Below are 26,046 nucleotides of genomic sequence, written 5' to 3' on the forward strand. Positions count from 1 at the left end.
ATGTTATGTTGTTTACTGTGCTGTACAAGCAAGTCCAGTTAATGTCTGCATTATACATTTAGCAGATGAATAAGTCTGATTTTGTCCAGATTGAGGCGTGTATTCAGAAGCCTGGCTGCAGCTGCAGCAGGGCTCCCCTGCATCCCCGCACCTCCAAGTTTCCCTTGATCCTTTCAGGCTAGTCATGGCTGTCTCTGTGATTCACCATCTTGGAGAGGCTCCTGGCAACAATGCCACTGTGGGCTCAGGGGAACATAAACCCTTCCATGACCATAAGGACTGAAATGACAGGCGCTGTAGCACAAAAAAGAGATTTCAGACACTTCTGCTGCATGTTTTATAAAAGGATCAAAACTCTCTTTAACTAAGCTGTACGGATGGGCAATGATTTTTGAATATTCGTTCACTTTGTAAAAATCGAAGATACTTTGAATATTTTCTCATTTTAAAAGTAAAATTTTTCATCATTTCACCGGTGCCTTGTTGTAATACAGTATTCCCGCCAGACGGTGGCTATACAGCGTCTTAAAACTGTTTGCTAACCGCATTAAGTAACAGAAGAAGAAGAATGCTAACTGCATTAAATAGCAAAAGAAGAAGAAAACATTAGCGACTGTCGCAGTGATTCTCTTCGTTTGTGAATCTCACACTACTAGACATGTATTTCCAGAGACTGGGGGGGGGATTATTCGAATAATCATTGAATAGAAGCCAATGATTATGGAATAGTATTTTGGCTTGAAATGCCCAAACCTACTAAGCTGTTAGTTTTCTGCATTTAAAGGAGCCAGCTGAGGTGTGATGACATTCCCATAGCTACATACTGTACAGTTAATGGAGCAGAAATAGTTTGTGCTTTCTGTTTCTACCTAAGTTTGAATGAGCCCACTCTGCATTTCTCTAATGTTTGTCATTGTTTCAGCTGCAGCATTCACCTGAAAGAGCAATAGAAAATCTGCTGCTCCAGAAAAACATGAACTGAGTCATTAGAGATGTTTATGGAATGGAGTTGCATGCACAAACACTTGGAAACACACGCACACACAGACACACACAAACATAGTCACTGTGGGGTAAATGCCAGCTCATTAGTGCTCCATCCTCTTCGGAGGCCCCCTAATCCAGCACCCTTTCTGTCTTCTGTCTTTCCTTTAGTTGAGCTCTCTGTCCTGTGTTTCCTTTTTTTAGAGTTATGTTGGTCTACTGACATTTACTGGGTTAAGGATAGGATAAGCTTATCTTTTCTCTCCTTTATATCCTGAGGCTTTTCTCACAGCTGGACTCACTAAACAGTGAGCTCTTACTTTCTTCTTTCTACCCAAACACTGCAGTACAAAATCAGAACCTGGGCCTTTGGTCTGAGTCCTATTTCTCTGATCTGCATATATTGTGTTTACAAAACACTATTCTCATTTTTACTAAGCTTTCTTTATTCACTGTATGAGTGCTTGTATGCCTACTCTTCCTGTTAGCAGTCTAAAGTGTAAAACCTCTTATCTAGAAAGAGATCAGTGACCCATCATCATGTCTTAATGCGACACGTTTATGTCTTGTCACATGGATTCTTCAGTTTATTTTGTTCATGGGGATTACCCACAGTCACAGTATGAGGCACTTATCCTGGTGTTGTCCTCCAGGGTTATAAGGTCAAGGTCTAAAGGAACACTTAAGAAGTGATCTTTCCTGTGAACTCTGTCTCTCACTGTGTGTGTGTCTTCATGTTTTCAGCTGAGCTTGGTGATTGCGACCCACTGGATCATAACCTGGACCTGGTGTCAGAGTTTCGCTTCGTTCCCAACCAGACAGAGGATGTAGAGCTGGCGATATACAACGGATGGAAGGAGTGCAGGTAGTCATGTCACTTCAACCTATCACATTAATGTAGGGCCTGTCAGCTAGACTGAATATCAGTGAGGAGTGTGTGTTTTCTTAATGCAGACAGATGGCAGATATCCTGTGAACATAAATAGATGAGTTTCATTCTGGAGTAATGCTGAGCAGGCTGTACATTGAATGAATACACCTCATCCCTTCAGCTCGGAGCTTCTTTATTGTTTTGATCATGCTAACGGTCTGAACTATTTTGCCCCCCTTCTTCCCTCTTGTCTTTCAGAGGTCAGACACCAGCCCAAGCTGAAATCAACTACCTGAATAAGGCCAAGTGGCTTGAAATGTACGGTGTGGACATGCATATGGTCAAGGTAATGGAACACACTCTGTCTACCACGCATAAGCTGTCTCTGAAGTTAGAAAATCCTGCATGAAAGATTGAGATTTTATGGAATGTATATTAAAACTTCTGTTCTCTTCTTTCCTGTCTTTCTTTCCTTATTTGCCCCGCAGGCAAGAGATGGTAATGAATACAGTCTGGGTTTGACACCAACTGGGGTTCTGGTGTTTGAAGGACAAACCAAGATTGGACTCTTCTTCTGGTGAGTTTGGGAAATCCTTGTCTCCATCATTGCTCTATAGAAAAACATTTGAGCAATCATTATATCAACCATGTAGAGTATGTTCAGATTCAGATTCAGACAACTTTATTTATCCCAAGAATGGCAATTCATTTATAGCTTACCATTAGGGGTGTAATGATAAATCTACTACATTGATGTATCGATTTATATTCCTATGATCCGACTACATGGACCTGTGCTCGGCAAGTTGGAGATTAAAAGACTATGATCTACTTTGTCATACCAATGTTATTTAAAATGACTACCGTCTGAGTGTAAAAGCCTGAGAGCAGACGGGATAAAAGATTTGGAGTAACGATGTTGATCTATGGATGTTGGCTAAACTTTAAAGTCTTATGTTTCTATCATTGTAGGCCGAAGATCACTTGTCTGGATTTCAAGAAGAGCAGACTGACGCTCATAGTGGTAGAAGATGATGAGCAGGTGAATGTGAGCATGCACCTTTTTATACATCTACCTGATTCATTGATAACACAGTGATCAATCACATTCAATGACTATTGCATGCACTCTGTCACAAAAAGGAAAGAGTTGAACATAAAATGAAACTGTTGTTTTTGTTTCTTGAGAGGGACTGAGTCAGACTCAGGTGGACTGAGCAAGACGTTTTTTTTTAAATGGCTCTAAAGAAAATGAAGAAATAAGACGCACTGTATTCCTCTAAAAACCTTTGTTTGTAGTGCTTGAGCCCGAGTAAACGGCTGGTTCCAAATCAAAATGAAACAAGACTTAGTATTGTTCTACCCGGAGGCTAGATTAGATGAGAGAGAGAAGGAGAGTCTGTTTATGTCCATCCTGGAGGTCTGTGAGTGAGGTTAATAAAGAAGCCTACCCCCTCTGGTATTTCTGGTATGCACTATTCTCTTACTCTCACACACACACTCATGCAGTTCTTGTCTGCCTTGTTCAAAACAGTACTGAATGATTGTCTAGTTACATCAGAACCACCTGTACATACTTTGCTCCTTTGTCATATACGCACACACACAGCAGGAGCAACAGTGTAGGAACAGTTAGAAAGAGGGTTGACTCTTGATCTTATTAGGGTTCATTGCATCGAGAAATTCTGCATTTATTTTGAGTAAATTGTTTCTGCAATAGGAAGTAAAAAACCATCATGTACTGTAAAAAAAAAGGAATAGGCGGCTACTTGAAATCTCCCTCTAAGAATGTTGTCTTTGTCTTTGAGCTTGTGTGACTCTCTTTAGGTACCAGGAATCAAGTCTTTACAATATTATTATGAAGCCTTAAAGGGCCAGAGAAGAAACTACAAGCAGTGTTCATTTTGTTAACGAAATTCTGACAATAAATGCTCGTCAACGACTCATTTTTCAAGATGAAAATGAGACTATGATGAGCTAAACTGCATCACTGATAATAAAAACTCAGACGAACATATGTTCTGATTTTGTTGACGAGATGATGACGATGACTAAAACATTAGTGGTGGACCATCGGACATTAAGAATCCATGTTTCCCCCGCTGTGCGTCTTTAAAGATAAAAGTGATGACTTCCTGTGACAGGCTGAGTTATTATCTGAGGGGCTCAGTGTTAGCTTGGTCTCTACCTGCAGCAGGTGTGCTTTATGAACCAGCTCTCCTCACCTCCATGCATCTGTCTCATCTTCATTGATGATTTTTACCCCGGTGTGAGTTAGTGACAAAGACACAACCGGGGGACGTCTGTTTATTATTTGATGTTTGACGTTTTCATCGCCATTACTGTAAAAAGCTCTGCATCTAGAGCTTGATTTGTTCCAGTTTGGTGAAACATCAGACACATTTAGTAAGTTTTGATCAACTCTTTGTCATCAAAGATGCAGATGCATTTCAGAGTGCCGTGAACTGACTGTCTGTCCAGTGCGCCCGTCACTGCAGGTGCATTCAGGGACTGTCGCAAAAGTGCAATACAGCCCTTTATATTGTGTTCATGGGATTTTTCTGTGAATCAAGAGAATCAAAATACAGTCACAGTGGTCACATCAAAAATGTTTTCTTTTGAATTTTTAGCAGGGACAAACTGAATTATTTCACTGAAGATATTACACACAAGTGTTAAAGAATGTGAAATGTTGATGATTTGAACACTTGGTATAACCCTGATACTGATATCTGATCGACTACATGAATTATTTTAGAGAGAAAATGTTCTTGCAAAAATCAAAGACTAAAATGTTTTGAGTTTTCGTTGACTAAAACTATAAAGGGCTAAAAGACTAAAATGTGACTAAAACTAACAGACATTTTCATCTAAATACTAAGACTAAATCTAACATAGCTGCCAAAATGAACACTGCCTGCAATGGTCTGATAGTGATAGAGACAAATTATACCTGTATATCTGTACAACAGTAACAATACAGAAGAATGCAGATGAATGTGCAGTAAACAGTTCTCTGGCCCGGACGCAGACTTACCTCTTTTCATGTATATTCATGCCTGAGAGAAAACGACTTGTAGACCAGAGGGACATCTAAAAAACTGCAGAGTCTGGCAGTGACAATGCAGTGGCTATTGTGCAAGTTTTGTATGTGGCTTTGGTGAAAAGCAGACTTTCATCTGTGTCTCCACCAGAAATCGGATTAATGAGGCTGCATTTGCACTCTGTAGTACAGTGACATATTTATTTGTCTCCTTTGATAAGCATGAGCTAGCACATAAGCTTTGTTTTATTAGAAAAACGATAGCCAGGGCTGAGGCGGAACTCGTGACCCAAATGTGACCTAGTTAAACTGGTGTGTTTGTAGCATGGTAGGATAGTCTGTGTTATTATCCAAACCTAACTACACCGATCCTCTCCCAGGGCAAAGAACAGGAGCACACCTTTGTGTTCAGGATGGATCACCCTAAGGCCTGTAAGCATCTGTGGAAGTGTGCTGTGGAACATCATGCTTTCTTCAGGCTGAGAGGGCCGGTACACAAGAACTCTGCACGCTCCGGATTCATCCGCATGGGATCACGCTTCAGATACAGGTAATGCAGCAATAATAAGAAGGTTTTTGGGGTCTGAGTTGGTTGATATAAAAGGGTTGCGTATCATTTTGTACAAACATCGAGTTCAATGTTCACCAACAATTTTTGCTGCTCAGTGTCTGTGCTTAATAATAGTATTAACCACTGCATAGAGATTGTATAGTTTATTTCTTCACAATTTGAAATCCTACTGTATGAACTTGTGATTTTATACTCTTATCAACAACAAAAAGTGGTGTAAATGTAATGGTAAAAAGACTTGTACTTTTATAGTGCAGCATCTATAGTCTAGTCTGTCTGACCACTCAAGCACTTTTGCACTACTCGTCACATTCACCCATTCACACCCATTCACTCACTGATGGCAGAGGCTGCCATATAGTAGAGACTATCAATATTAGCTAATCTCATTAGTACACATTCACACACCGCTGACCAACAGCGGGAGCAATTTAGGGTTCAGTGTCTTGCTCAAGAACACTTCGGCATGTGACTGCTGGAACTGGGATCGAGCCGCCAACCTTCAGACTGATGGAAGACCAACTCTCCCAACTAAGCCACAGCCGCCCTGAAATGTAGAAACAGATCTTCAGTTTTATAAAAAAAAATATATATATATATATAAAATCTTAAGTATTTATTTATTTTTTATTTCGACAGGGACAGTGTAGAGTTATTAAGCTGTACCAGAGTTAGCTATCAGCTCATTTACATCTGTAGTCTTTGGGTGGAGTCTGTTAAAAACAGACATCAAACAAACAGCTACACAACAATACATAACCACTTTAATAAGAATAAGAATAATAATAATAATAATAAGAAGAAGTGGTAGGATTTATATAGCGCTTTAAATGGTACTCAAAGTCACTTTACAGAAAAAAATAAAATTAAAATAAAGCAAATAAATATTATACAACAACATGGCTACCTTCACAGTGAAATGAACAGTGCAATATTAAAATATTAAAAGCTAAACGCACTACTCTATAAAAAATAACTACACAATACAGTAGTGCAAAATCACTATGAAGCACATATCTTCCACAATGACAACAAAGTTACAAAAACTGTTTTGTTTTAAAACTAATTTAAGACTTACCCTTTTAAGCTAGCTTTTAATTAATTTTTAGACTGCTAGCTTTTAATTAATTTTTAGACTGCTAGCTTTTAATTAATCTTCAGACTGCATAATTATTATTTTAATTATTGCTTTAACATTTAATTATTTATTTATCTATTTTATTTCCTGTATTCATCTGATCTTGTCAACGCTAGCTTATTTTAAACTTTTTTTCCACTCTTACTTATTTTATTAATTTTACAGTCTTGATTTTATTTTATAAGTATTTAACTATTTTATTTATAATCATACCTTTTTTAATTTTACCATTACTGTTGTTTTCTGTCTGTCTGTTATTCTGTGAAACACTTTAGGCTGCATGTTTATATGTATGAAAGGTTCTATATAAATAAAGTTGAGTTGAGTATCAAAAGCTGGATGTTACGATGTTATAGCAGTTACACCCCAACATCACATATTGTGGTAGCAACATACTATCTTAACAATAATAAAGCATTCCATCATTACAGCATTAGAAAACACATTTTAACCATGATTTCACCCTAGACCTAAATTCAGCAAGTTATTATGTTCTGTAATACAACACAGCACAACTTTCACAGTGTGCAGTAACTTTTCCTAGGTTACATAACACATTCAGTGAAGAGCAAACTGTATGAATACATCTGGTGCTTTCAGAATGACCAGTGAGTGTGTAGGCTGTACATCCAAACCACTTGTGACTCCTAGCTGGAAGAGCAACGTGGCTGAAATGATTGTGGGAACAAGTGCAGCTGGGCCTGCTTTGAAAGATGACATGCGATGAAGTGAGGGTTGTGGGTGGGGGTTGTGGGTGGGGGTGGGGGGTCACTGTCATACATACTGTATATAGAGAGCTTGGTGTTTGTTACTGTGCCATGTCATTGAACATATCAACACAGATAATCCTATCTTTGCACACAGTATCATTCTCTGTATATACAAAAAGCCCATGTGTGTACACATAGATACTTCAGAGTTACAAGACACGCACTCAGTGTCCACATACCACAGTAGCCAGCGTGTTCCCTTCTGTGTGTGTTCAAACATTACCCAGTTGGATAAGCATTGACAGTATTGTTGGTCTAACACAGAGGTTACAGGGTTTGTTGTTAATAGAAGGTTATCGCTTGGATGACTCCAGAGTTCAGCAAGGGTCATCATCATCATGCCCTTTTGTTTTTTTTGTGGACATAGAAGATTCATCAAGAAGTACTTTTAATGCATTATTTGAGGTTGAAAATAATACATGCTTTTATGTGTTAAATATTTTTGTCTGTGTTTGTTTGAACAGTGGAAAGACTGAGTATCAGACAACCAAGGCAAATAAAGCCAGGAGGTCAGCGTCTTTTGAGAGAAGGCCCAGCCGCCGTTACTCCAGGAGGACCATGCACGGCAGAGGTGAGGACAACAATCACAAAGTCACATGCATGCAGAACACCATCAGGATTAACACGTTGATTACAACCATTCCATAGCAAGAAATATCTAAATGTATGCACACGTAGGTCTTGTGTATGTTTAATGCAAATAAGCTGGGACACGTCAGTCTTATGCATCAATAGGAATATTTTGCATGATGTCAGTATTAGGGGTGTAACAATTATTTTTAACAACGATTCGATTTGTTTCATGATTCGTGGTTGCCGATACGATTAAAGGACGTTATTGGTTCATTTAGAACGATACGATCCGAATCGATTCAGTAACTTTTTAGCCAAAAATTCAACCAGTGTAACTGAAATAAATCCCTTGATACTGGACAGTCCTAGATTCCTGTTGTTGCCGTGATGTTTTTGTCCCGTGATGTTTTTGTCCCGAGTCAAGTTTTGTCCTAGTCTCTGACTAAACATGCTGGAGAGGCCTGAGGCTTCTGCAGCGTTGATGTTACCTTGATGAACGCTGCAAGAGGTGCCTGGACGGTCGACGTTGTGTGAAATCCCATGGCGCCTTAGTAGGTGGTTGGATAGATTTGGTGTGTTGCCGTGGTAACTTTTCTTGACCTTTACATATCCTACAAACAGGGAGCAACTTCTTTAGAACATCTCCGTCTTTGCAAAAGCCAAAGTGTTTCCACACACTGGACCACAATGGTGACTTGATCATTTCTGGCTCGCCGGCTTCTCCTCTGCCATCCGCCATGCTATGTTCTGTTGTCTGCTGGCGCATGGCGATGACATCACAGACAGACAGCCTGTATTGAGTAACGTTTAATGTCTTTATCATTACAAGTGTAAAAAAAACACATCCATATAAAGTCTGCCGTGCTTAAATCCAATGTGTTATTTCCTAGTATGGATACAATCGATTTATTACCTTTTAAAACGATGTTAGATCCATATATGTCGTCCTGAAGGCCAACCTGCCGAGCACAGATCGTTGTAGTCGGATCATAGGAATATAAATCGATACATCGATGTAGTAGATTAATTGTTACACCCCTAGTCAGTATGTACATAAATAATCTACTTTTTTTTTTGTTTGTACAGGACCATTTCATCATCATCATGAGTAAGTACACTGAGATTCAACACCCATGATCAGGGACTTATTGAATTACCTTGTTCCATCCATATCTAGTATGTCTTTGTGTTCAGTGTCTCATCTCATTTGAGGCAGATCTCAACAATGTACAGTTAGCACTAGAAATTGCTCTATCTTACCACATGAGTTTGTCTACAGTCGTGAAGTTCTGCAGCTGAAGGTGTTGTGACTCACTCTGTCTCTTGATTCGTTCAGTTACACCATAAGCCCTGACTGTAATCTTGTTACAGAGGTAGCCTTTTGTTAAAAGGATATGTGTGTGTGTGGGCTCAAGACTGATGTCAGTGGTAGTTTGAAGCGATCACGGGACCTGTTGACTCAAAGACTTTTCATTACACTTGACTGGACGGACCTGTACTGTGACAAAGCAGTTCTCTTTGCAGCAACAACATATTAGCATAATTTAAAGCCGTGTCAGACGAGTGGGAACAATTGAATCATGTAAATCAGTGTAATGTCATGTTAATTACATGACAAGAAGGTGGTAGCATTTACCTCTTCAATAAGGATTAAGATTTACAAAACAGGCTTTTGAACAAGCTGATTTACTTGAAACAAAAATGATTAAAAAAAACACATTTCATAAATACTCATAAATTGCATTTCTTACTTCTTTTCTGTTGCTTGGATAAAAATCTGAACGTCTCTCTCTGCTCAGGGCTCTTTCCTCTGGCAATGGAGTCAGCTCTGGCAAAGAAAACAAGGTGAGGAGTTAAGATGACTGTGTGTGTTTGAATCCCTCTTCCATTGTACAGGAGTCAACCAATAATAGTGCAACAAATAACATTTGTTTTCACTCAACAATCAAACACAAAACCACAAGGAAGTATTAGAACACAAGCAATGACATGATACTATTAATGCCACATGATATCACAACTTGATTTGTATGGATATTATGAAAATTAAAGAGTCAAAGTGATACTGTGTTACATAATAAAGTTTTAGGCCTTTTTAGTCTCCTTTTCCCATCCCTATATTTCAATTCTCTTAATGAATCTATTCTTTTTTTCTCCCTCTCAGGTTTCCTCCAGTAGAGGTGCTTGGTCAGCCGTGCCTGTGGTCAGCCCTGTAGCTGCTTCTGCTTCTGCTTGTGCACCAATGGAAATCGAGGCTCTACCCAGGAGTCCAGGAGGAGAAAAGAGAAGGTTGGTACATGAAAATGTGTGTTTTGCGCCTGGATCAGAGTTTGTTCTTTTGACTGTCTTTTTTTTAATCTTGACATTTCCCCTTTGAAAATGTCATCTTAGAGAATTGATCGAAGGACCTTTTTTAATGTGTTTGAAAGCCAGTACATTCTTAGTGCTGTATGCCAACCATGCCTTCAACATCTTACCCCGAAAATCTACAGGATGCGTGTGCGCCGCGTTCCGTCACCGACACAGCTTTGCACCGTCCGAGGGCTTGCGCCCTGCTTCACGGGGCGTGTGTTTGGAGCGTAGCGCCAGCTCAGAGCAGCCAGGATCAGCTGTGTCCAGCATAGAGAGAACCACATACAAACAACAGGTTACAGAGCCTTTCTGTGGTTGAATTTCTGCTCATTTAGATGATATTCCATTACGTTTGTGCTTTAATCATCACTGAGTATACTGCATAACTGTAAAGTTTCGTTTTTGCAGGTTTAGATGAGATTAATATGAATAATTCTGCTTTATTTTTTTGTCCTGTTACCTTCTGACACAGTGATCATCTTAAAGTCCTGTTACCTTCTGACACAGTGATCATCTTTAAGTCCTGTTACCTTCTGACACAGTGATCATCTTTAAGTCCTGTTACCTTCTGACACAGTGATCATCTTAAAGTCCTGTTACCTTCTGATACAGTGATCATCTTAAAGTCCTGTTACCTTCTGACACAGTGATCATCTTAAAGTCCTGTTACCTTCTGATACAGTGATCATCTTAAAGTCCTGTTACCTTCTGACACAGTGATCATCTTAAAGTCCTGTTACCTTCTGACACAGTGATCATCTTAAAGTCCTGTTACCTTCTGACACAGTGATCATCTTAAAGTCCTGTTACCTTCTGACACAGTGATCATCTTAAAGTCCTGTTACCTTCTGACACACTGATCATCTTAAAGTCCTGTTACCTTCTGACACAGTGATCATCTTAAAGTCCTGTTACCTTCTGACACAGTGATCATCTTAAAGTCCTGTTACCTTCTGACACAGTCACGATCTTTAAACAGTCAGGAGTCCATATATGATATTTTATTTTGATATTGGTGGATGTTGCATGCGATCCTCGTGCCTGACTTCCTGTCCAGGTCGTTCTTTTCTGTGCATATTGACGCATCCTGGGCGCAGGCTCAGTCGAAAATAGACTTGAAGCGTATCTCTGTCGGAGCGGAGCAGAGGCGAGGCAAGCTCCCGAGACAGAGCTGAGACGCGCCACAGCGCTCCTTGTGGACGCCACAGCGCTCCTTGTGGACGCCACAGCATTGACTAGAATGGGAACGTATCGGCTGTGACGTGCGCGGCTCAACCGTAACGCAACGCAACGCATCCTGTGGACTTTAGGCTTTAGTCTTACTTACCATGAGCAGAGCATGTCAGTGACCATGTGAGGGCAGGCCAGCTGATCCTTGCAAATAGAAATGGGTTGATAGCTAGGTGTGTTTTTCACAGTCTAATGCCACAAGAGTGGCTTAACAGGGCTTATCCACTCACCATGTCTTGCTGTGACTGGGGAAGAGGGGAAAAGGAATATGCATGAAGGCAGCGTTAGTGTGTTTGTGTTCCTTTCTCCATTTGTGCTTTTAAGTTGTTCCATGCCTTTTTTTTTTCCATATTTCAAGTTCCTGATATATTTTTTAGGTGTGCATAAAACACTTGCCATGCACTTACAGTATAACATATACATGAGGGGCTCTCAGCAACACTTTGAAGAGGGAGATCCTCGTGTGCATGCACGTGTCTAAGTGGAAAGCCACACATACAAACAGGTTACACTGCAGGGTTGTAATATGCTGGCTGGTACCATGACCAAACAAAGATGGATTTCAATCTGATGAAAGTAGACTAAGCTGGTAGTAAACAGGCATGAGGGCCTGGCAGTTAGCAGTGAATCACTGGTGAGGCAGACATACTCTGTTATGATTTCCTCTGCTTCAAATTTGACCTGATCATCCGTTTTTGTATATGTGGTTTTACTTCCATGTGTCCTTGATTATGCTTTAAAGCTGGGGTTGGTAGTCAGATCTAGATACACTTTTTGTTATACTGGTTAAAATGATCTTTATGTCCCGAAGGCGATCAATACATAATGTGTTCTTAAAAAAGAGGTAAAAAAAGCTGCTATCTACAGCCGGAGTAAACCTGGGAAAACACCAACCAATCCCTGCCATCAGGAGCCAAATGATGAAACCAATCAAATCCCGTCCTGCCGTTCTGCCCGCCTCCTGCAAAGCGTACATTTCATGTTTGTTTGTGTTTTTAACTTTCACTATGAGAATGTTTTGGTGTTTTCTTACCGCTGAGTGAGACATGAGTTGACGTAGTGTAAAACACAAACCATGTGCTGAGGACCGGTTTTGAATCAGTCATCATCATATGGTCGTGAATCAGCGGCACTCGTGCATGTGAGCGGGGGAGTCGTTTTGGAGGAGCTCCGAGGGGAGGGGAGGGGAGGGGAGGAGGGGTTAGACGGAGTCCTGAGGAAAGTCTACATTCAAATTCATGCTAGTTTTCCATGACTACCAACCCTAGCTTTAAGTATTTTGCCTTTATTACCTCAATATTGCTGCCTCTGAGAAGTGTGTTAATATTTGAGATACATCCTTTTATAGTTCATTACTGTTGTTTGTGATGCTTTTGTATGTATGAGTGTGTTTGAAAGAATAAGCAGTCTGCACACAATGTTTGGACCCCACTTCTCACAAACCAATGTCCCCCTGTGTGTTCCAGTATAAACATGTACTGAGGTCACTTTGGTCTTGTCTGGAGGCAGGCCAGGTAGGTACAATCAAACACTAAACCTTGCCATCTCTCCGGCTTAACAAATCAGCTTCTATGCCGTGGCATCTTCCGATTGTGGCTTTTGAAACTGGTTTTCATGCTGTGGGTGTCATGATTTGGTGTCTGTCTGCTTGTGATCAGCATGAACTTTTAACCTAATCGGTGCAGGAAATGGTTCGATCGTTGGGATGCTCTGCAGGGATCTCGTGTTTGGCAGCACAAATCATTGGATTTGATTTCAGCTTCGGCTCTGTCCTGTTCGAGTCTTTGCTCTCTTGTAGTGATTAGTTGTCTTTCATTTCAGTCATCTAGTGACATGATGTGCATCCTGTGTATCACCTGCTCCTCTGTAAACCCTCATTTATCCTCTCAGCTGTAAAATGATTCAGAATATAATAGAATGTTGTTTGAGGTTGAGTGGAAGTTGTTTACCACTCAGCTTACAGCCAACATGAGTCATGCAGACTTACTGAAAAAGATTCCAGATTTGTAGACATGACAGAAACATTTTTGTTTATTATTATTATTATTATTATTATTATTATTATTATTATTATTATTATTATTATTATTATTATTTTATAATTGTAATTATTGTAATTATTATTATTATTATTATTATTATTATTATTATTTATTTATTTATTTATTTATTTTTTGCTGCTTTGTCATATTGTGAAGTAGGCACTCATTATATCATACTTCTTCCTTCCTGATCAGACTTCTCTGACTTCAGTGAAAAGCAGGTTCAGATTTACAGCTTAGGCTGATCCTGTTTCTGGTAAAGAACCTTTCTGGTCAGTTGTTGTAAGAGGATTTCCTGTCAATCTGTAGAGCAGCAGTCCTTTTTTTCTTCATTTACTAACCAAAAGAAACGGGATGCACACATGTTACTTTGGAAATATCCAGAGTGATGACCTATCAGACTGATCATGCTGAATGCTCCTCTCTCGGGCCTTGTTGCTTTAAAGGTTATAGTAAATCCTTCTGGCTGCAACTAGTTCATCTAAGTGATTCTGAGTGACACTCTTTCCTTTTTTGCTCTAATTTAAAGCTTACCCACAGACTTACTGTTGTGTATTAAACTGCACACACAGCACACAGTAGATCAGTGTTGTTGAGAGTTGTATAGAGCTTTATCCATTCTCTTATCAACTTATCAAATGATGGAGGAAAAATGCTTCACCAGCACGGATACAAGCACTGCAAGTTCTTTCCTACTTAATCAGCATAAGACATTTCACTGATATGAGCTCACAGTTATTTTTTTATTTGTGGTTATCCCATGGCAACATTTTACAGCTGACTGAGCGGATATTAAGAGGAGGCTGTAAAAGGGACATTACTATATCTCTAATACATCATACTAATCCATGGTGCTCTTTTCCTTCTTATCCCAGGCCTTTCTCTCTTTGCTTTAGAACAACATCACAGGGGATTTTGCACAGAGCACTATAACAAATAGCTCCAAACCCTCAGTTGTTCTCCTGATAACAAGAGTCTTCTACCTGCTTTGTCTCTCATTCTCCAACTTTGCCTTCACAAATGAAAACAGATGAAAAACGTTATGTGTAGAGACATTTGCACATGTGAAGTATGAAGTTACAATATGTTAAATTGTATAAGATAGTATGCCAGTGTATGCACTAATCAGACACCATAACTTATTAGATCCTAAAAAAGTCAACCTTTTTAACAGGGAATCAACTGCAAAACAGATCACAACAAATAATAATACAAAAACAGCTAATAAAGAAGCTATGGTTTTTAAATCAGCGTTACTCTTTGCTTTCACAAGCGAGGGACAAACTTAAAAAATCTTCTCAATATTATGTTAGTCAAAAATGTCACAAATGTTGTGTTTTAATTTAGATGTGTGCAGCATGATCAAAATGCTGCCTGGTAAATAAGAAAATAAATATTCATTGTAACTTACTTATTTTAATGAACAGTTGCAGTGATGTGTATATGATTACAATTAAACTTTAATTAGTATCCTGGGCTTATAATTGTTACATCTATATACATGCACAGTCTGTATCTCGGACAGGCGTCAATAAAAAACATGCTTTTCATTTATTTTGGCGAAAAGATGGGAAAAAAATAATTTTGTGGAGAGAGAGGAAAGAGGAATAGAGAGGGTCTCCTTTTAGCATAATCACTAATGATCAAAACGTAGACATGTAGCTAGGGCTGGGCAATATGGAAAAATTATATAATCACGACAAAATATTTCATATCAGTCGATATCGATAATTATCATGATAAATATCAAATCATTATTTCATTTAAAGTTAAAGTCAGATTTTTGGTCCTGAGTGAAAGTTGAAGAAACCAGACAGTTTGTTAGTTTGTATCTGGATTTAGTTTCTGATGAACTTCTTGAATCCATCATTTCTGACGGTGCTAACAGGAAGCAGGTTTTTAATGTAAGATGAGATTTTTGTGAAGTTTTAGTTTGTAGATTCTTATTTTTCTCAGATTGAGGTTATTTCCATAATTTGATTTACATTTACAACAAATATATATAACATTGTGTTCTCTGTATCAGTTTATAGAGTATTGTTTTTAGTTGTGCTCTCCCCTTTGAGATTACTAAGGGTTACAGGCAGAGTGATATTGTTTCCCACAGTGCAGTGAATGCATCACGCTCGTTTGGTGCTCCGTTGTGTTCGGTCACTCTGGACATTAAACGTGTTAGAAATGCACAGCAGAAGTTGTATTTGTGCTCTTCCTTTACCAACATCCTCAAAGTATATTTAATGAAGTGTATTAAGTTAATAATTAAAGCAGAGTCAGCACAGTGTCAGACTAACCACTCTGAGCTGTGTTTACATTCAGCTCCTAATGTCTTCAAGCGCCGCACCTCTCTCACACCATGACATGATTGGCTGTTCAATGCCTCTTCTTCATTGTTAAATGTTGGGCGGCAACTAGCGTTTAAGGCTCATTAGTGCCCCCCTCCATTTTAAGTGGCCGGAGGATGTAATTACATGTTTATTTATATCAAATTTTTATCGAAAATGTTTTATATTTATATCGAGAAAAATTATATCGCAATAATAATCTTTATCGAATTATCGTTATCGAATTATCGCCCAGCCCTACATGTAGCTCTATGGTGCTTCTTTCCATCTATAAAGCCAGCAAAAGCAGCAAGGTCCTCCCTGTCCCTCCTGTCACTCATGGGGCCTAAATGTCTTTAGCCCTCTTACTGACCAATTTATGGGAGATTCACTCATGCTTGGCTTCTTTACCCTCTTACTCAGACAATAGTTGAAGCTCAACTTGATGTTTCCCCTCTTTCTCCTAAAAATCATTAGGGAGTGTTTTCCTGTTGTTGTTGTTGTGACTCAAGCTTTACAGCCTGACTACTTTCTGGTCCCTATATTTTTCTGTGCTGTTATAGAGGTCAGACACTACCATGCACAACAAGACAATGAATGTATATGGGCTTCTATATGAGGCCTGCCTTTATTTGTTGGACATGCAGCCACACCCTGCTACTAAAAGGGACCTTGCCTTTTAATTGGGGTAGGCTTTCATTGTAAGTTTTACAGTAGATAACTAATTTGCAAATTAATTCATCACACTTTATATTCAATAACTAAAAAGAAAGCATATTATAACACAGCAGGTCATTCTATGTCAAATATAATTCTATATCAGCATCAAAGTTTAGCTTAGCTTTAGTATAGAGGCCAAAGTCCTCGAAACAAACAGCCCTGGTTATTTTCCAACCTGTGGCCCTTTACAGCATACCATTACCCTCTTTCTCCCCGGTTTCCGTCTCTATCCACTGTCTATTCTTGAAAATAAAAGCCCAAAACTAACTTGAAAAAAAATCTCTTCAGATATTATTACTTTCATTGTTGTAACAAAGGCTCTGGGGACCTGTATAGTCCCTTGCCTCTTCAAGTCCCAGAGGAGTTGTAATCATGAAAAGAGCACACGGCTCATAGGCCTTCAGCACTAAATTTATAAACACAGGTCAGATGTAAACCGTCAGACCTCAGGCGCCAGGAGTGCAAAGCCAGGTCAGTAATGCTCAAGAGACATCAAGTCCACTTCACCTCACACAAGTGTTCATGTCACAACACACTAATACACACTGGTGTACAGTGTAGAAGAAGAAGAAATGTACTTGAGGTTGCGCATTCACTATCTTGACACTGCTGCTGTCAGAACCATGAACACATTATTCATATATCCATGTTGTTGCATTTCAAATAAGTAAGGGATAATGTATGGTTAGCAGGTCGTTATGGGAAGACCCTGACGCGAAGCCGGATAATCTCGCTTATTACCCAGCTACTAACTTAAAATGCAAACACAAGATTAGTTTATTGATTTAAATGATTTATGTTCACAGTTTTTAAAAATAGTCCCAGTGATTCCACGTTCATGGTGATGGATTCTTCTCTGCCTGTTGCAGTGGATTGAACATGAAACTGTCCTCATTCAGCTCTCCTTCTCCTCTGAGCTGGACAGCTGTAAAGAAAGCTTGTATGTTAAAGCATGCAGTAAATTATACTTTCAAGAATGAAGCTCTTTAACTCTCATGTTATCAGCTGCTTCTCGTTCTGTTCTGCGCCTCCAAACCTGTCACACGAGCTGTTTCTCTCTTCCTCATTCGCATACAATCTCCTCTTCCCCTGATTGTCATTCAATGCTTCCCTTCCTCTTCCTATCTAATCTACCTACAATTTACATACCTTCACACTTAGTCACTCCCCATCTGTTCACATCCCCCTTCTGTTTATCCCCTCCCCTATTTTTTTTTCTATCACCCTGTTCTCCCCAGGTCTCCTCTTCCCTCCATCCTCCCTGCTCATGTCTCATCAAAGCTCTCCACAAAGGATTTTGGTGGATCCAAGCAACTGACAGCGGTGTCACCTTCTGTACTGATAGAAATTGGACCGCACATTGGTGTATGGGAAAGGTTCAGCAGTGACTACCCCGTAAAAAAAAGCATCTGGTATTCCATGACGACATGGAGCGATACATTCGCTGTGAATGCAAACTAGGCTCATTGACTGAAACATTCCTAAACCCAAGCAGCTTTCAGTATCACATTCTCCCTCAGTTTGTCTCCCTCATTTTGTCTCCTCTCCCCCTCTTCATTCCTTCGTCCTTCACACTTAACCTCAAAGTGAAACTGGCTGGCTGGGTGAGATGGTTTCGATGTGAAGCTGAGGAATTCAGCTCTACTTTCAGCTCTGAGAGGAAACAATAAGTCCCATAGTCCCCAGAGGGTGAACACAGAGTAGCCTTGCTTTTTATTATTATTGTTCTTTTTAATATTTGAAACACTGTAGCTTTAATTAACCATCAAATGATTTCTGCTTCAGAAAATCTGATTTTCTATATTTTGTATTCAATCTGTTCTTCATGATTCATGGATCTGCCGCACTGTTTTAAATGAAGTTTAACCAGATCAAGAGAGGTGGTTAGCCTAGCTTAGCACAAAGGCATAGAGGAAGAATATAAATCTTTATATTTCTTCTATCAAAGTTACCATCCAAAAAACTATTTATATTTTATAAGGTGATTTTGTTTGCACAGTTTTACTTGTGTGTCAAACACATTGTAGAAATCTAGGCTGTCTTTGTGTTTTGTTTTTTGTTTTAGGTATTTGTCCCTGCTTCTAGTTGTTAAGCTCAACTAAACATACCTACATTTGCCTTCTTATGGAGCTATTATGATATAGCTAGTATTTGTAAATGTGTACTATGATCCAAAAATGCGTACAAAGATCCACAGATACGTGAACTGATCCACAAATGCATACACACATCTACAAATATGTAAACGTATTCACAAATGTGTACATGAATCCACAGACCTGTACACAGATCTGTAAATGTATAAGTTAAAAATGCATACTAGTGATGACTCTCTTAAAGTCTAAGTGTTTTTAGCAATGATCTAAAAACACACACAAGTCCTCGCTTACAACTGAGGCATTCCTCTCATTGGCTGTCTGTCTACACGTGACTTTTAAGACAGTTCTGCCGTGTGTGATCCATAAATGCGTAAAAACACACTTGTCTGAGGCACGTCTAGACAGACAGCCAATGAGAGGAATGCCTCAGTTGTAAGCGAGGACTTGTGAATCTGTGTACACATTTGTGGATCATGATACACATTTAAAAATACTCTTGCAACAATAGCTCCATACCTTCTCATCCAACTTCTTGCCAGAAGTCAAACAAGCATAATACTATTATGATGATCATCTGAATGTTTTATTTATTTATACACATTTTAAGTACACTGTAACAGTTTGTTTTGTGATCACAGCTGCCGTGGTGCGGTTAATGAAATAAGCAGACCATGGAGTTGATGCTGGATATGAATGATTTTTTAAGACTAGTGTGTAGAAGTTTAGATTCACTGATTGCTCACCTAAACCTCAACTACACCACTGAACAATGGTCCCTTGCACAGCTCCACCAATGAAGATGATTCTGAAATAATGCTTAGAGAAATGTTTACAACATCACTGACCAAAGGTTGTCTATCTTTCTGAATTGTGTGTTGAGATTTATTTATGAGAATAAAAAACTGATAACAATTGGCACCTGAGTGACAAGTTTTAAGTGCATCTTATGTGTCATTCATCACTTTGCTGCTTTTTCCCGAGCGGCAACCTCCGGCTGTGAGAATTGAAGCCAATGCGGAAGTGTTAAAAACTGCAGTTCATCAAGTGTCCACTTGAGGTTGGCTCGGAAGTACAGGAAACCACATACACACCAATTCAAAGAAGCCGATCTTTACAGCAGAAATAAACATGTTTACAGCCTGGTACAAAAAACACGTGTAGTCTGGATAGCTCATTTCTTGATCGGCACACACTGTACAGGGAGTTCATTTTTTCATAAAGCGACCATTTCAAAGATATTAAGATTACAAGTTTTACATTACGAGAGGTACAGCTGACTTGATTGACAGGTGGGAACACTGTAGCTGTTGGCGAGGAGGCTCAAAGCCCACCTCTTTACATCAAACTAGCTCAACAGCAGTTAGGTTGAGTTCAACATTTCCAATATGGCTGCCGCCGACGATTGGCTTCAAAACAGCGCTTCAGAAACATGCATGATGTCACAGATACTACGTCCATTATTTCTACAGTCTATGCTTTTTCCACATCATAGTAAACACACTGTTTGAGAAGATAATCGGGCTTTCTGACTCTAACTCAGTCTGCAGAATTTACTTTTGCTGTCATTACATCATAATATTACAGATTTCAAACTGCTGACCGGACACTAGTGATGGTACATTTTTGCTTGAGGCGCTGAAACAAAAGACCTCTTTAAACAAGATTCCTTTGAAGATGAACATGACAAGATATTGACAGCTCAAACGTCTGGATTCAGTATTTGATATCTCTCCTTACTGTGCATGTTTTCAGATTACAACAGTTCTTCAGCGTGTGCCTGGAGATAGACTGTTTGTCCTTGTTATGGGTATTTGTGTTTTCCCTTCCTGTCCTGTGTTTATGTTTATTGCCCACATGAAGGATGAATATAAACTTGCTGTTTCCTTCAAGAATAACTCAACATGTGGAGGCGTTTATACACAATTGATTTATGAGTCCTTGTGCAAAGCATTGTTCTTTTCAATTTTCTGTGTGTGTTGTGCTGAGCTCCTGTTCTCCCCCAGGCAGTATATAGTAATATATACTTCTTATGTTTCATTGTGTCTTCAGGCTACAGATATATGAAGTAATTACTCGGCTGCTGGAAGAGCTTTTACCAAAATCCATGTACCAAATGTTTGCGTCTGTTTGCTTCAGATTCTGAGGATATAAAGCGGCATTACGTCCCTCTGCAGTTATTGCTTACTTTGGACAAGTTTCCAACAGCTGAATAATCTTAACCTCTCGAGACCTTCTGTTGCAATGTGATTTATTGCAAAGGCTTCCATATCTTCAGAACAAAGTACAGTAACTATGTTTGCCTTTGCACTTTTTATATTCCTGATACTGAAAAAACAGGCTTGTTTATATTTGATATTAATGCAGTGAATACACTGCTGCTCTTGCAAACCCTGCAGTATGACCCATGTATGAACCTACATGACTTTCTTTTGCTGGAGATTAGGGATGTCAATAATAAATCAAGTATCGATTTATAGATGTTAAGAACTTACTCTGGAACACTGGAACAAACATCATGTGGTCTCATATTTGGTTCAGCTATCAGGGAGGTGTTTTAGTTTAAAGCATGTTTCATGTGAATCAGCTGACTGAAGGTGTTGCGGACAGTGGAGACGCTCAGCTGGGGGCTGCGGCTGAGTGACAGGTCTCCACGAGCACTTTCTTTTCTCCACCGCCAGACTGATTCTGACCCGGTTGCGCTCCCGGCTGACACCTGACCACATACACATGTTTATTTTTCTCAATAAGAACAAGTAGACAGAAAACTGGACACTGTGAGTCTGAACTATGTTTCTGTTCTGTTCTCTTGTTGAAGTTCTGAGCCTTCACTTTTATGACTGTATGTCCGTGTCACCATGAGCCAGTTTTGCCACCTTTGCAGAGTCCAATCAGATCTTATGGAAGCTGCAGGTAAGTTGTTTAGATTAGGGATGTCCCGATCAGCTTTAATGGCCCCCAATCCTGATCCAATTTTTTTAACAATGTGTCAACAATGTGTCAGTCGAAACAAAGTCCCATTCTGTTACTTGTGTTTGCCTTGATAATAGAGCTGCACATTGTTTTACTAAATTAAAACAAATGAACTAAAGTCCTCAGTCTATAACATTAAAGTTAGCCATTTAGCATTGTTGTAAAACTTGCGTATAAAATCAACATTGTTCTCAGACTTTTAGACTAAACTAAGCTATTACACCATTCAATCTAAAAACTAACAGCAGTCACTAGGGATGCACCCAAATGAAAATTCTTGACCAAAACCGAAAATGAGGAAACCAAGGCCAAAACCAAAACACGGAAATAAATTATTATGTCTATTATTAGTACCATTGCATTTCTGGCTGTGACTGTGTACTAACCTCACTAACATCAAGGATCTCATTGAACATATCAGACAACGAGGGTGCATGCCCCTCATCTGGTTCAGAGACCAGTCCTTTTTTCTGCGCTCTGTTCTCCTTCCTGCGCTGTGCGCTTCTCCGTCTCCAAGTGGGTTCTCTGCATCCATCGCGGCCTGGATCATTTCTCATGTGCGCTGCTTTATTCCCACATCCAAGTACTGATCTTTATAATGTGGATCAAGTACAGCCGTGATGAAGTGCAGAGGATCTGAATAGATCTCAGTGAACCGTTTGCTGACAGACTCTAAGAGTGTACGTTTCATTGTTTTCACTCTGTGGTCCGTCTCAACCTCTTTGCTTAGAAGACACTTTAGTGCTGAATTAAAGGAAGAACGGATGCAGACATGTTGGCCCTTATCCAGACAAGCGAGTACTGGCCGTGGGTTTTGCTTGCAGCATCACAACATTCTGTTTTGGCCGTGTTGTTTTGGTGAGAAAAGTATTTCGGCTGAAAACTGAAAATACACTTTTGGGCCATTTTCGACCGCAAATTTTCAGTGCCCGAATTTTCGGTGCATCCCTAGCAGTCACATCATGTTTTCAGTCACTTCATTTGTTTTCATACATTTTGTGTTACAGCTCTGGTAAGAAGGAGTCAGTGTCAAAACGGCTAGACATAGTGAGACACCAAAACTCGGCTATAACATGCGTTTCTAACGCACAGATGGGCTGGTCGTCCAAAGCACTACATTCAACCACCTTCTCTGTAATGGTTTTCGGCCTTTTCACTCTGAGGACATTTATCCTTCCTTTTTAAGCCCAGAGTTTGTTGCTTCAGCACAGCAGCCTTTCCCTTAGAAGCTTTAGTGAACGCGTCGTATTCTGTTATGTATTTAGTGTGTAGACGTCATATCAGATTGGTAATAATGAATGCAGCTCTGCAGCTACCACCTCAACACAACTGTGTTGAGTGTGTTGCACATGGCTGTTGGACTGTTATTGGCTTTCTGGTTGAAAATCTTCCCACACTGCTGACATATTAGCCCCAGGGTTGGTAATGCGTAGCCACTCAGCGTTTGCCTTCTGCGTCAAATTGTGCTCAGTTTATTATGCTGATAGAAATTATCGGGTTGAGGTTATGGTTCAAATAGACCAGAAGTTCCCAAACTTTTCATCCCACGACCCCCAAAATATAGATGCCCAAGACTTGCGACCCCCACTGTCCCTCAAAGTGTTTTAATGTGGCTTCATTTAGCTGGTCTGCAGAAAATCAACCTACCTATATGAGAACGTCATAGATATATTTTGCCAGATGACTGTCATATAGTCATCTGGCAAAAAGAAAGGCAGAAAACTCATCACATTTTCTATTTTCAAGGTTTTATTTTAAGGTTAGCTACTATTTTTTTTCCGATATTCTTTACTATAGTTGGTTAAATGTACTATTTTAGATAACTTAAAAAAAAACATTCTAGATCACATCACACGACCCCCCCATTTGTGTCTTGTGACCCCCCAGGGGGCCCCGACCCCCACTTTGGGAACCCCTGAAATAGATGATTCAAATTGATTAAAGGTGCCCAGATTGGCTCTGATCCGGTAGTAGAGATTGGGATCGGGACATCCCTACTATAAATGTATCTTCTTTAACTGTATTCATGTTGCATTATTTCCTCCTTTTGTTTTTGTTTTTTTGGTAACATTTAAAAAGTATTATTTTTAATCCCTGTTTTGATCAGCTGCTTTTTTATCTCCTCTTTTGTCTCTAGTGTTCCTTTAGTTCCTGACTTGATGGAAACGTGCATTGATGATGTCCTCAGGACTCCTGTGGTTCCACCAGTAGCAGCTGCAGAGGAGCCTGGACCAAGCACCACCTATGTTCCCCCGATAGTCACAGGGGAAGATCCCGTCAGTCTCTCTGGTGAGCCTACAGAAAGCCTGGCTAACACTATTAAAGTGTATTCAGGGAGACAATGATAATTATACAGGGGTCAGAGCCAGAACTATGGTTTTCATGTTTTAACCATTAAAACAAACAACTGTGATCCTATGTAAATATTGATGTTACTTTCCAGAAGCATCAGCTCGTCTGAAACAGCTGGCCCTGGAGAGCAGTCCACTTCCTGCTACTCCGAGAAATAACATCAATGTGAATGTGGCCATGAATAATCAGGTGGGTGTTTGCATACAGTGCTTCTGGTCATGTTCCTCTTTAAGTTCCTCAGCAGGGTTTGCATATCAAGTTTTTTAGTCCGTTCAGAGATGACAATCAGATTTTGATCTCTGTTTTCTTTCATTTGGGATTGGGGCCTCTCTCGACCCTGCTCAAACAGGAGGATGTGGTGAAGCTCACAGAGAAGTGTGGTCTGAGCAGTGCAGGCAGCAGTCCAGTTGTCACCCCACTGCGCACCCCAGAGGATCTGAAGAGCAACATCCTGAAAGCACAGGCTGAGGCTGCTGCGCTCAAGGTGATGAACAAAGACCACATAACAGTACATAAAGATGGAGAGGGAACAGAAAGACAGGATGGACCACATCTTTAAAATACTTATGTTAATGATGAAACTCATTGATGCATGGTATTGTTTAGTGGTCATTGTTAAAGCCCCTGTGAGGAGTTTTTAGATGGTTGTGAAACAGAGTTAAATACTGATGCCTCTTTATGACCTTCAAAGCTAGGGATGTAAGGATACGCTCAACCCACGATTCAATTTTTGGTTCACTATACGATTCACTCACGTTTTTTTATTAAAACTGGATTGAACTCAAATTTAAATAACTATTATTTTATTTCACCTCTCAGATATGGACAGTTGTAATATATATTTGTTCTCTTATATTTCTTTGTAAACAAAGTCATCCTTTTTCATTTTTAAGGTGTGTTGTAACTCAAATAAAACCACTGCTCACTTTTTTTCAGCACCTTGTAAAAAACTAAAATCACCGTACAAAAATTCCTTGTGGGAAAATTTCAGAACAATTATAGAGAAATGGAAAGTGAAGAATTCCCAAATGAAAGTATTAAATATTAAAACAAATAAGTTCAATCTCTTTAAATTAGGGATGTAAATTTCAAGTATTTTCTGTGATCGATCTTTGGAAATGTTAACGATCAATTATCGTTTAATCATTAAAAAAACATGAACGTTTTCCATGTAAAAAATAATGACAAATGTGTTTTTCCCCCTGAATCAAATTTTCCTTAATGACTGTGAGCAACACCTTCAGTCAGCTGATTCTAAAACATGCTTTAAAGTTAAAACACCTCCACTCAGCAAGTGACAAGAGAGCAGCAAGAGACTTAATGATGTTGAACAAGTGGAGTATAATGCAGATAGCGCCTTCTATTGTTTAAAAATAGTATCCAGATACTAATAAGGGTGGATTAAACAAAATCTGTATACATTTTTTACCCTCTTGCGATATATCCTTACATCCCAGCGCCTTGAGAGCCTGTCCATAAAAGTTACAAACAGGATCGGTGACAAGGTGCAACCCTGGCGCAGGCCAACACGCACTGAGAACGTGCCAAGTATGCAGACACAGCTCTCACTTTGGTCATACAGGGATCGCCTGGAAGAGGGAAACAAGACCATCAGCAACAAAATCAACAATTTCTGTATTAAAAGGTTTAATACCTGAGCTGCCTCAAGGTGATATGAGACCAGACAATTAACAACATGCTGAAGAAACAGCCTTTCTTTACATCTTCAACTGCAAATGTTCACAGTGAGTGACACAGTTGACTGTGAAAAGAAAAAAAAAAGGGATCTCTTGTCAGGAAATGCTACCTATGCATGTACAGGACAGTAAAGTGATAAGATGTACATCTTTGCCTACAGGGGACAAAAGCATCAACACAATCCAAAAGTTCCTCACAGCAGCTTTAAATATGACAGCAGCTCAAGTTTGACCTAACAATGGGATTTAGTATCTGCACAGCCAAACAAAATCTGAATATCAATAAAACGGAAAACATGTAAGCCCATGTTTT

The 26,046-nt window shown here is 39.4% G+C and overlaps 1 protein-coding gene across 2 annotated transcripts in view; it reads left to right on the plus strand.

The window, feature by feature from the left end:
• Nucleotides 1–26,046, plus strand: part of epb41l5 (erythrocyte membrane protein band 4.1 like 5) — a 58,563-nt gene that overhangs the window by 21,158 nt on the left and 11,359 nt on the right. The window contains exons 8-19 of one of the 2 annotated variants that reach the window (XM_034693429.1): nt 1,729–1,849; nt 2,114–2,201; nt 2,344–2,432; nt 2,828–2,903; nt 5,279–5,448; nt 7,842–7,948; nt 9,037–9,058; nt 9,750–9,795; nt 10,115–10,239; nt 23,822–23,973; nt 24,128–24,225; nt 24,386–24,520. In XM_034693429.1, coding sequence (XP_034549320.1) covers nt 1,729–1,849; nt 2,114–2,201; nt 2,344–2,432; nt 2,828–2,903; nt 5,279–5,448; nt 7,842–7,948; nt 9,037–9,058; nt 9,750–9,795; nt 10,115–10,239; nt 23,822–23,973; nt 24,128–24,225; nt 24,386–24,520 — 1,229 coding nt within the window. The remainder of the gene's footprint in view (nt 1–1,728; nt 1,850–2,113; nt 2,202–2,343; nt 2,433–2,827; nt 2,904–5,278; nt 5,449–7,841; nt 7,949–9,036; nt 9,059–9,749; nt 9,796–10,114; nt 10,240–23,821; nt 23,974–24,127; nt 24,226–24,385; nt 24,521–26,046) is intronic. The other variant, XM_034693430.1, reaches the window with a different exon arrangement.

Source organism: Notolabrus celidotus, chromosome 10, assembly GCF_009762535.1.
Source record: "Notolabrus celidotus isolate fNotCel1 chromosome 10, fNotCel1.pri, whole genome shotgun sequence".
NCBI lineage: Eukaryota > Metazoa > Chordata > Actinopteri > Labriformes > Labridae > Notolabrus > Notolabrus celidotus.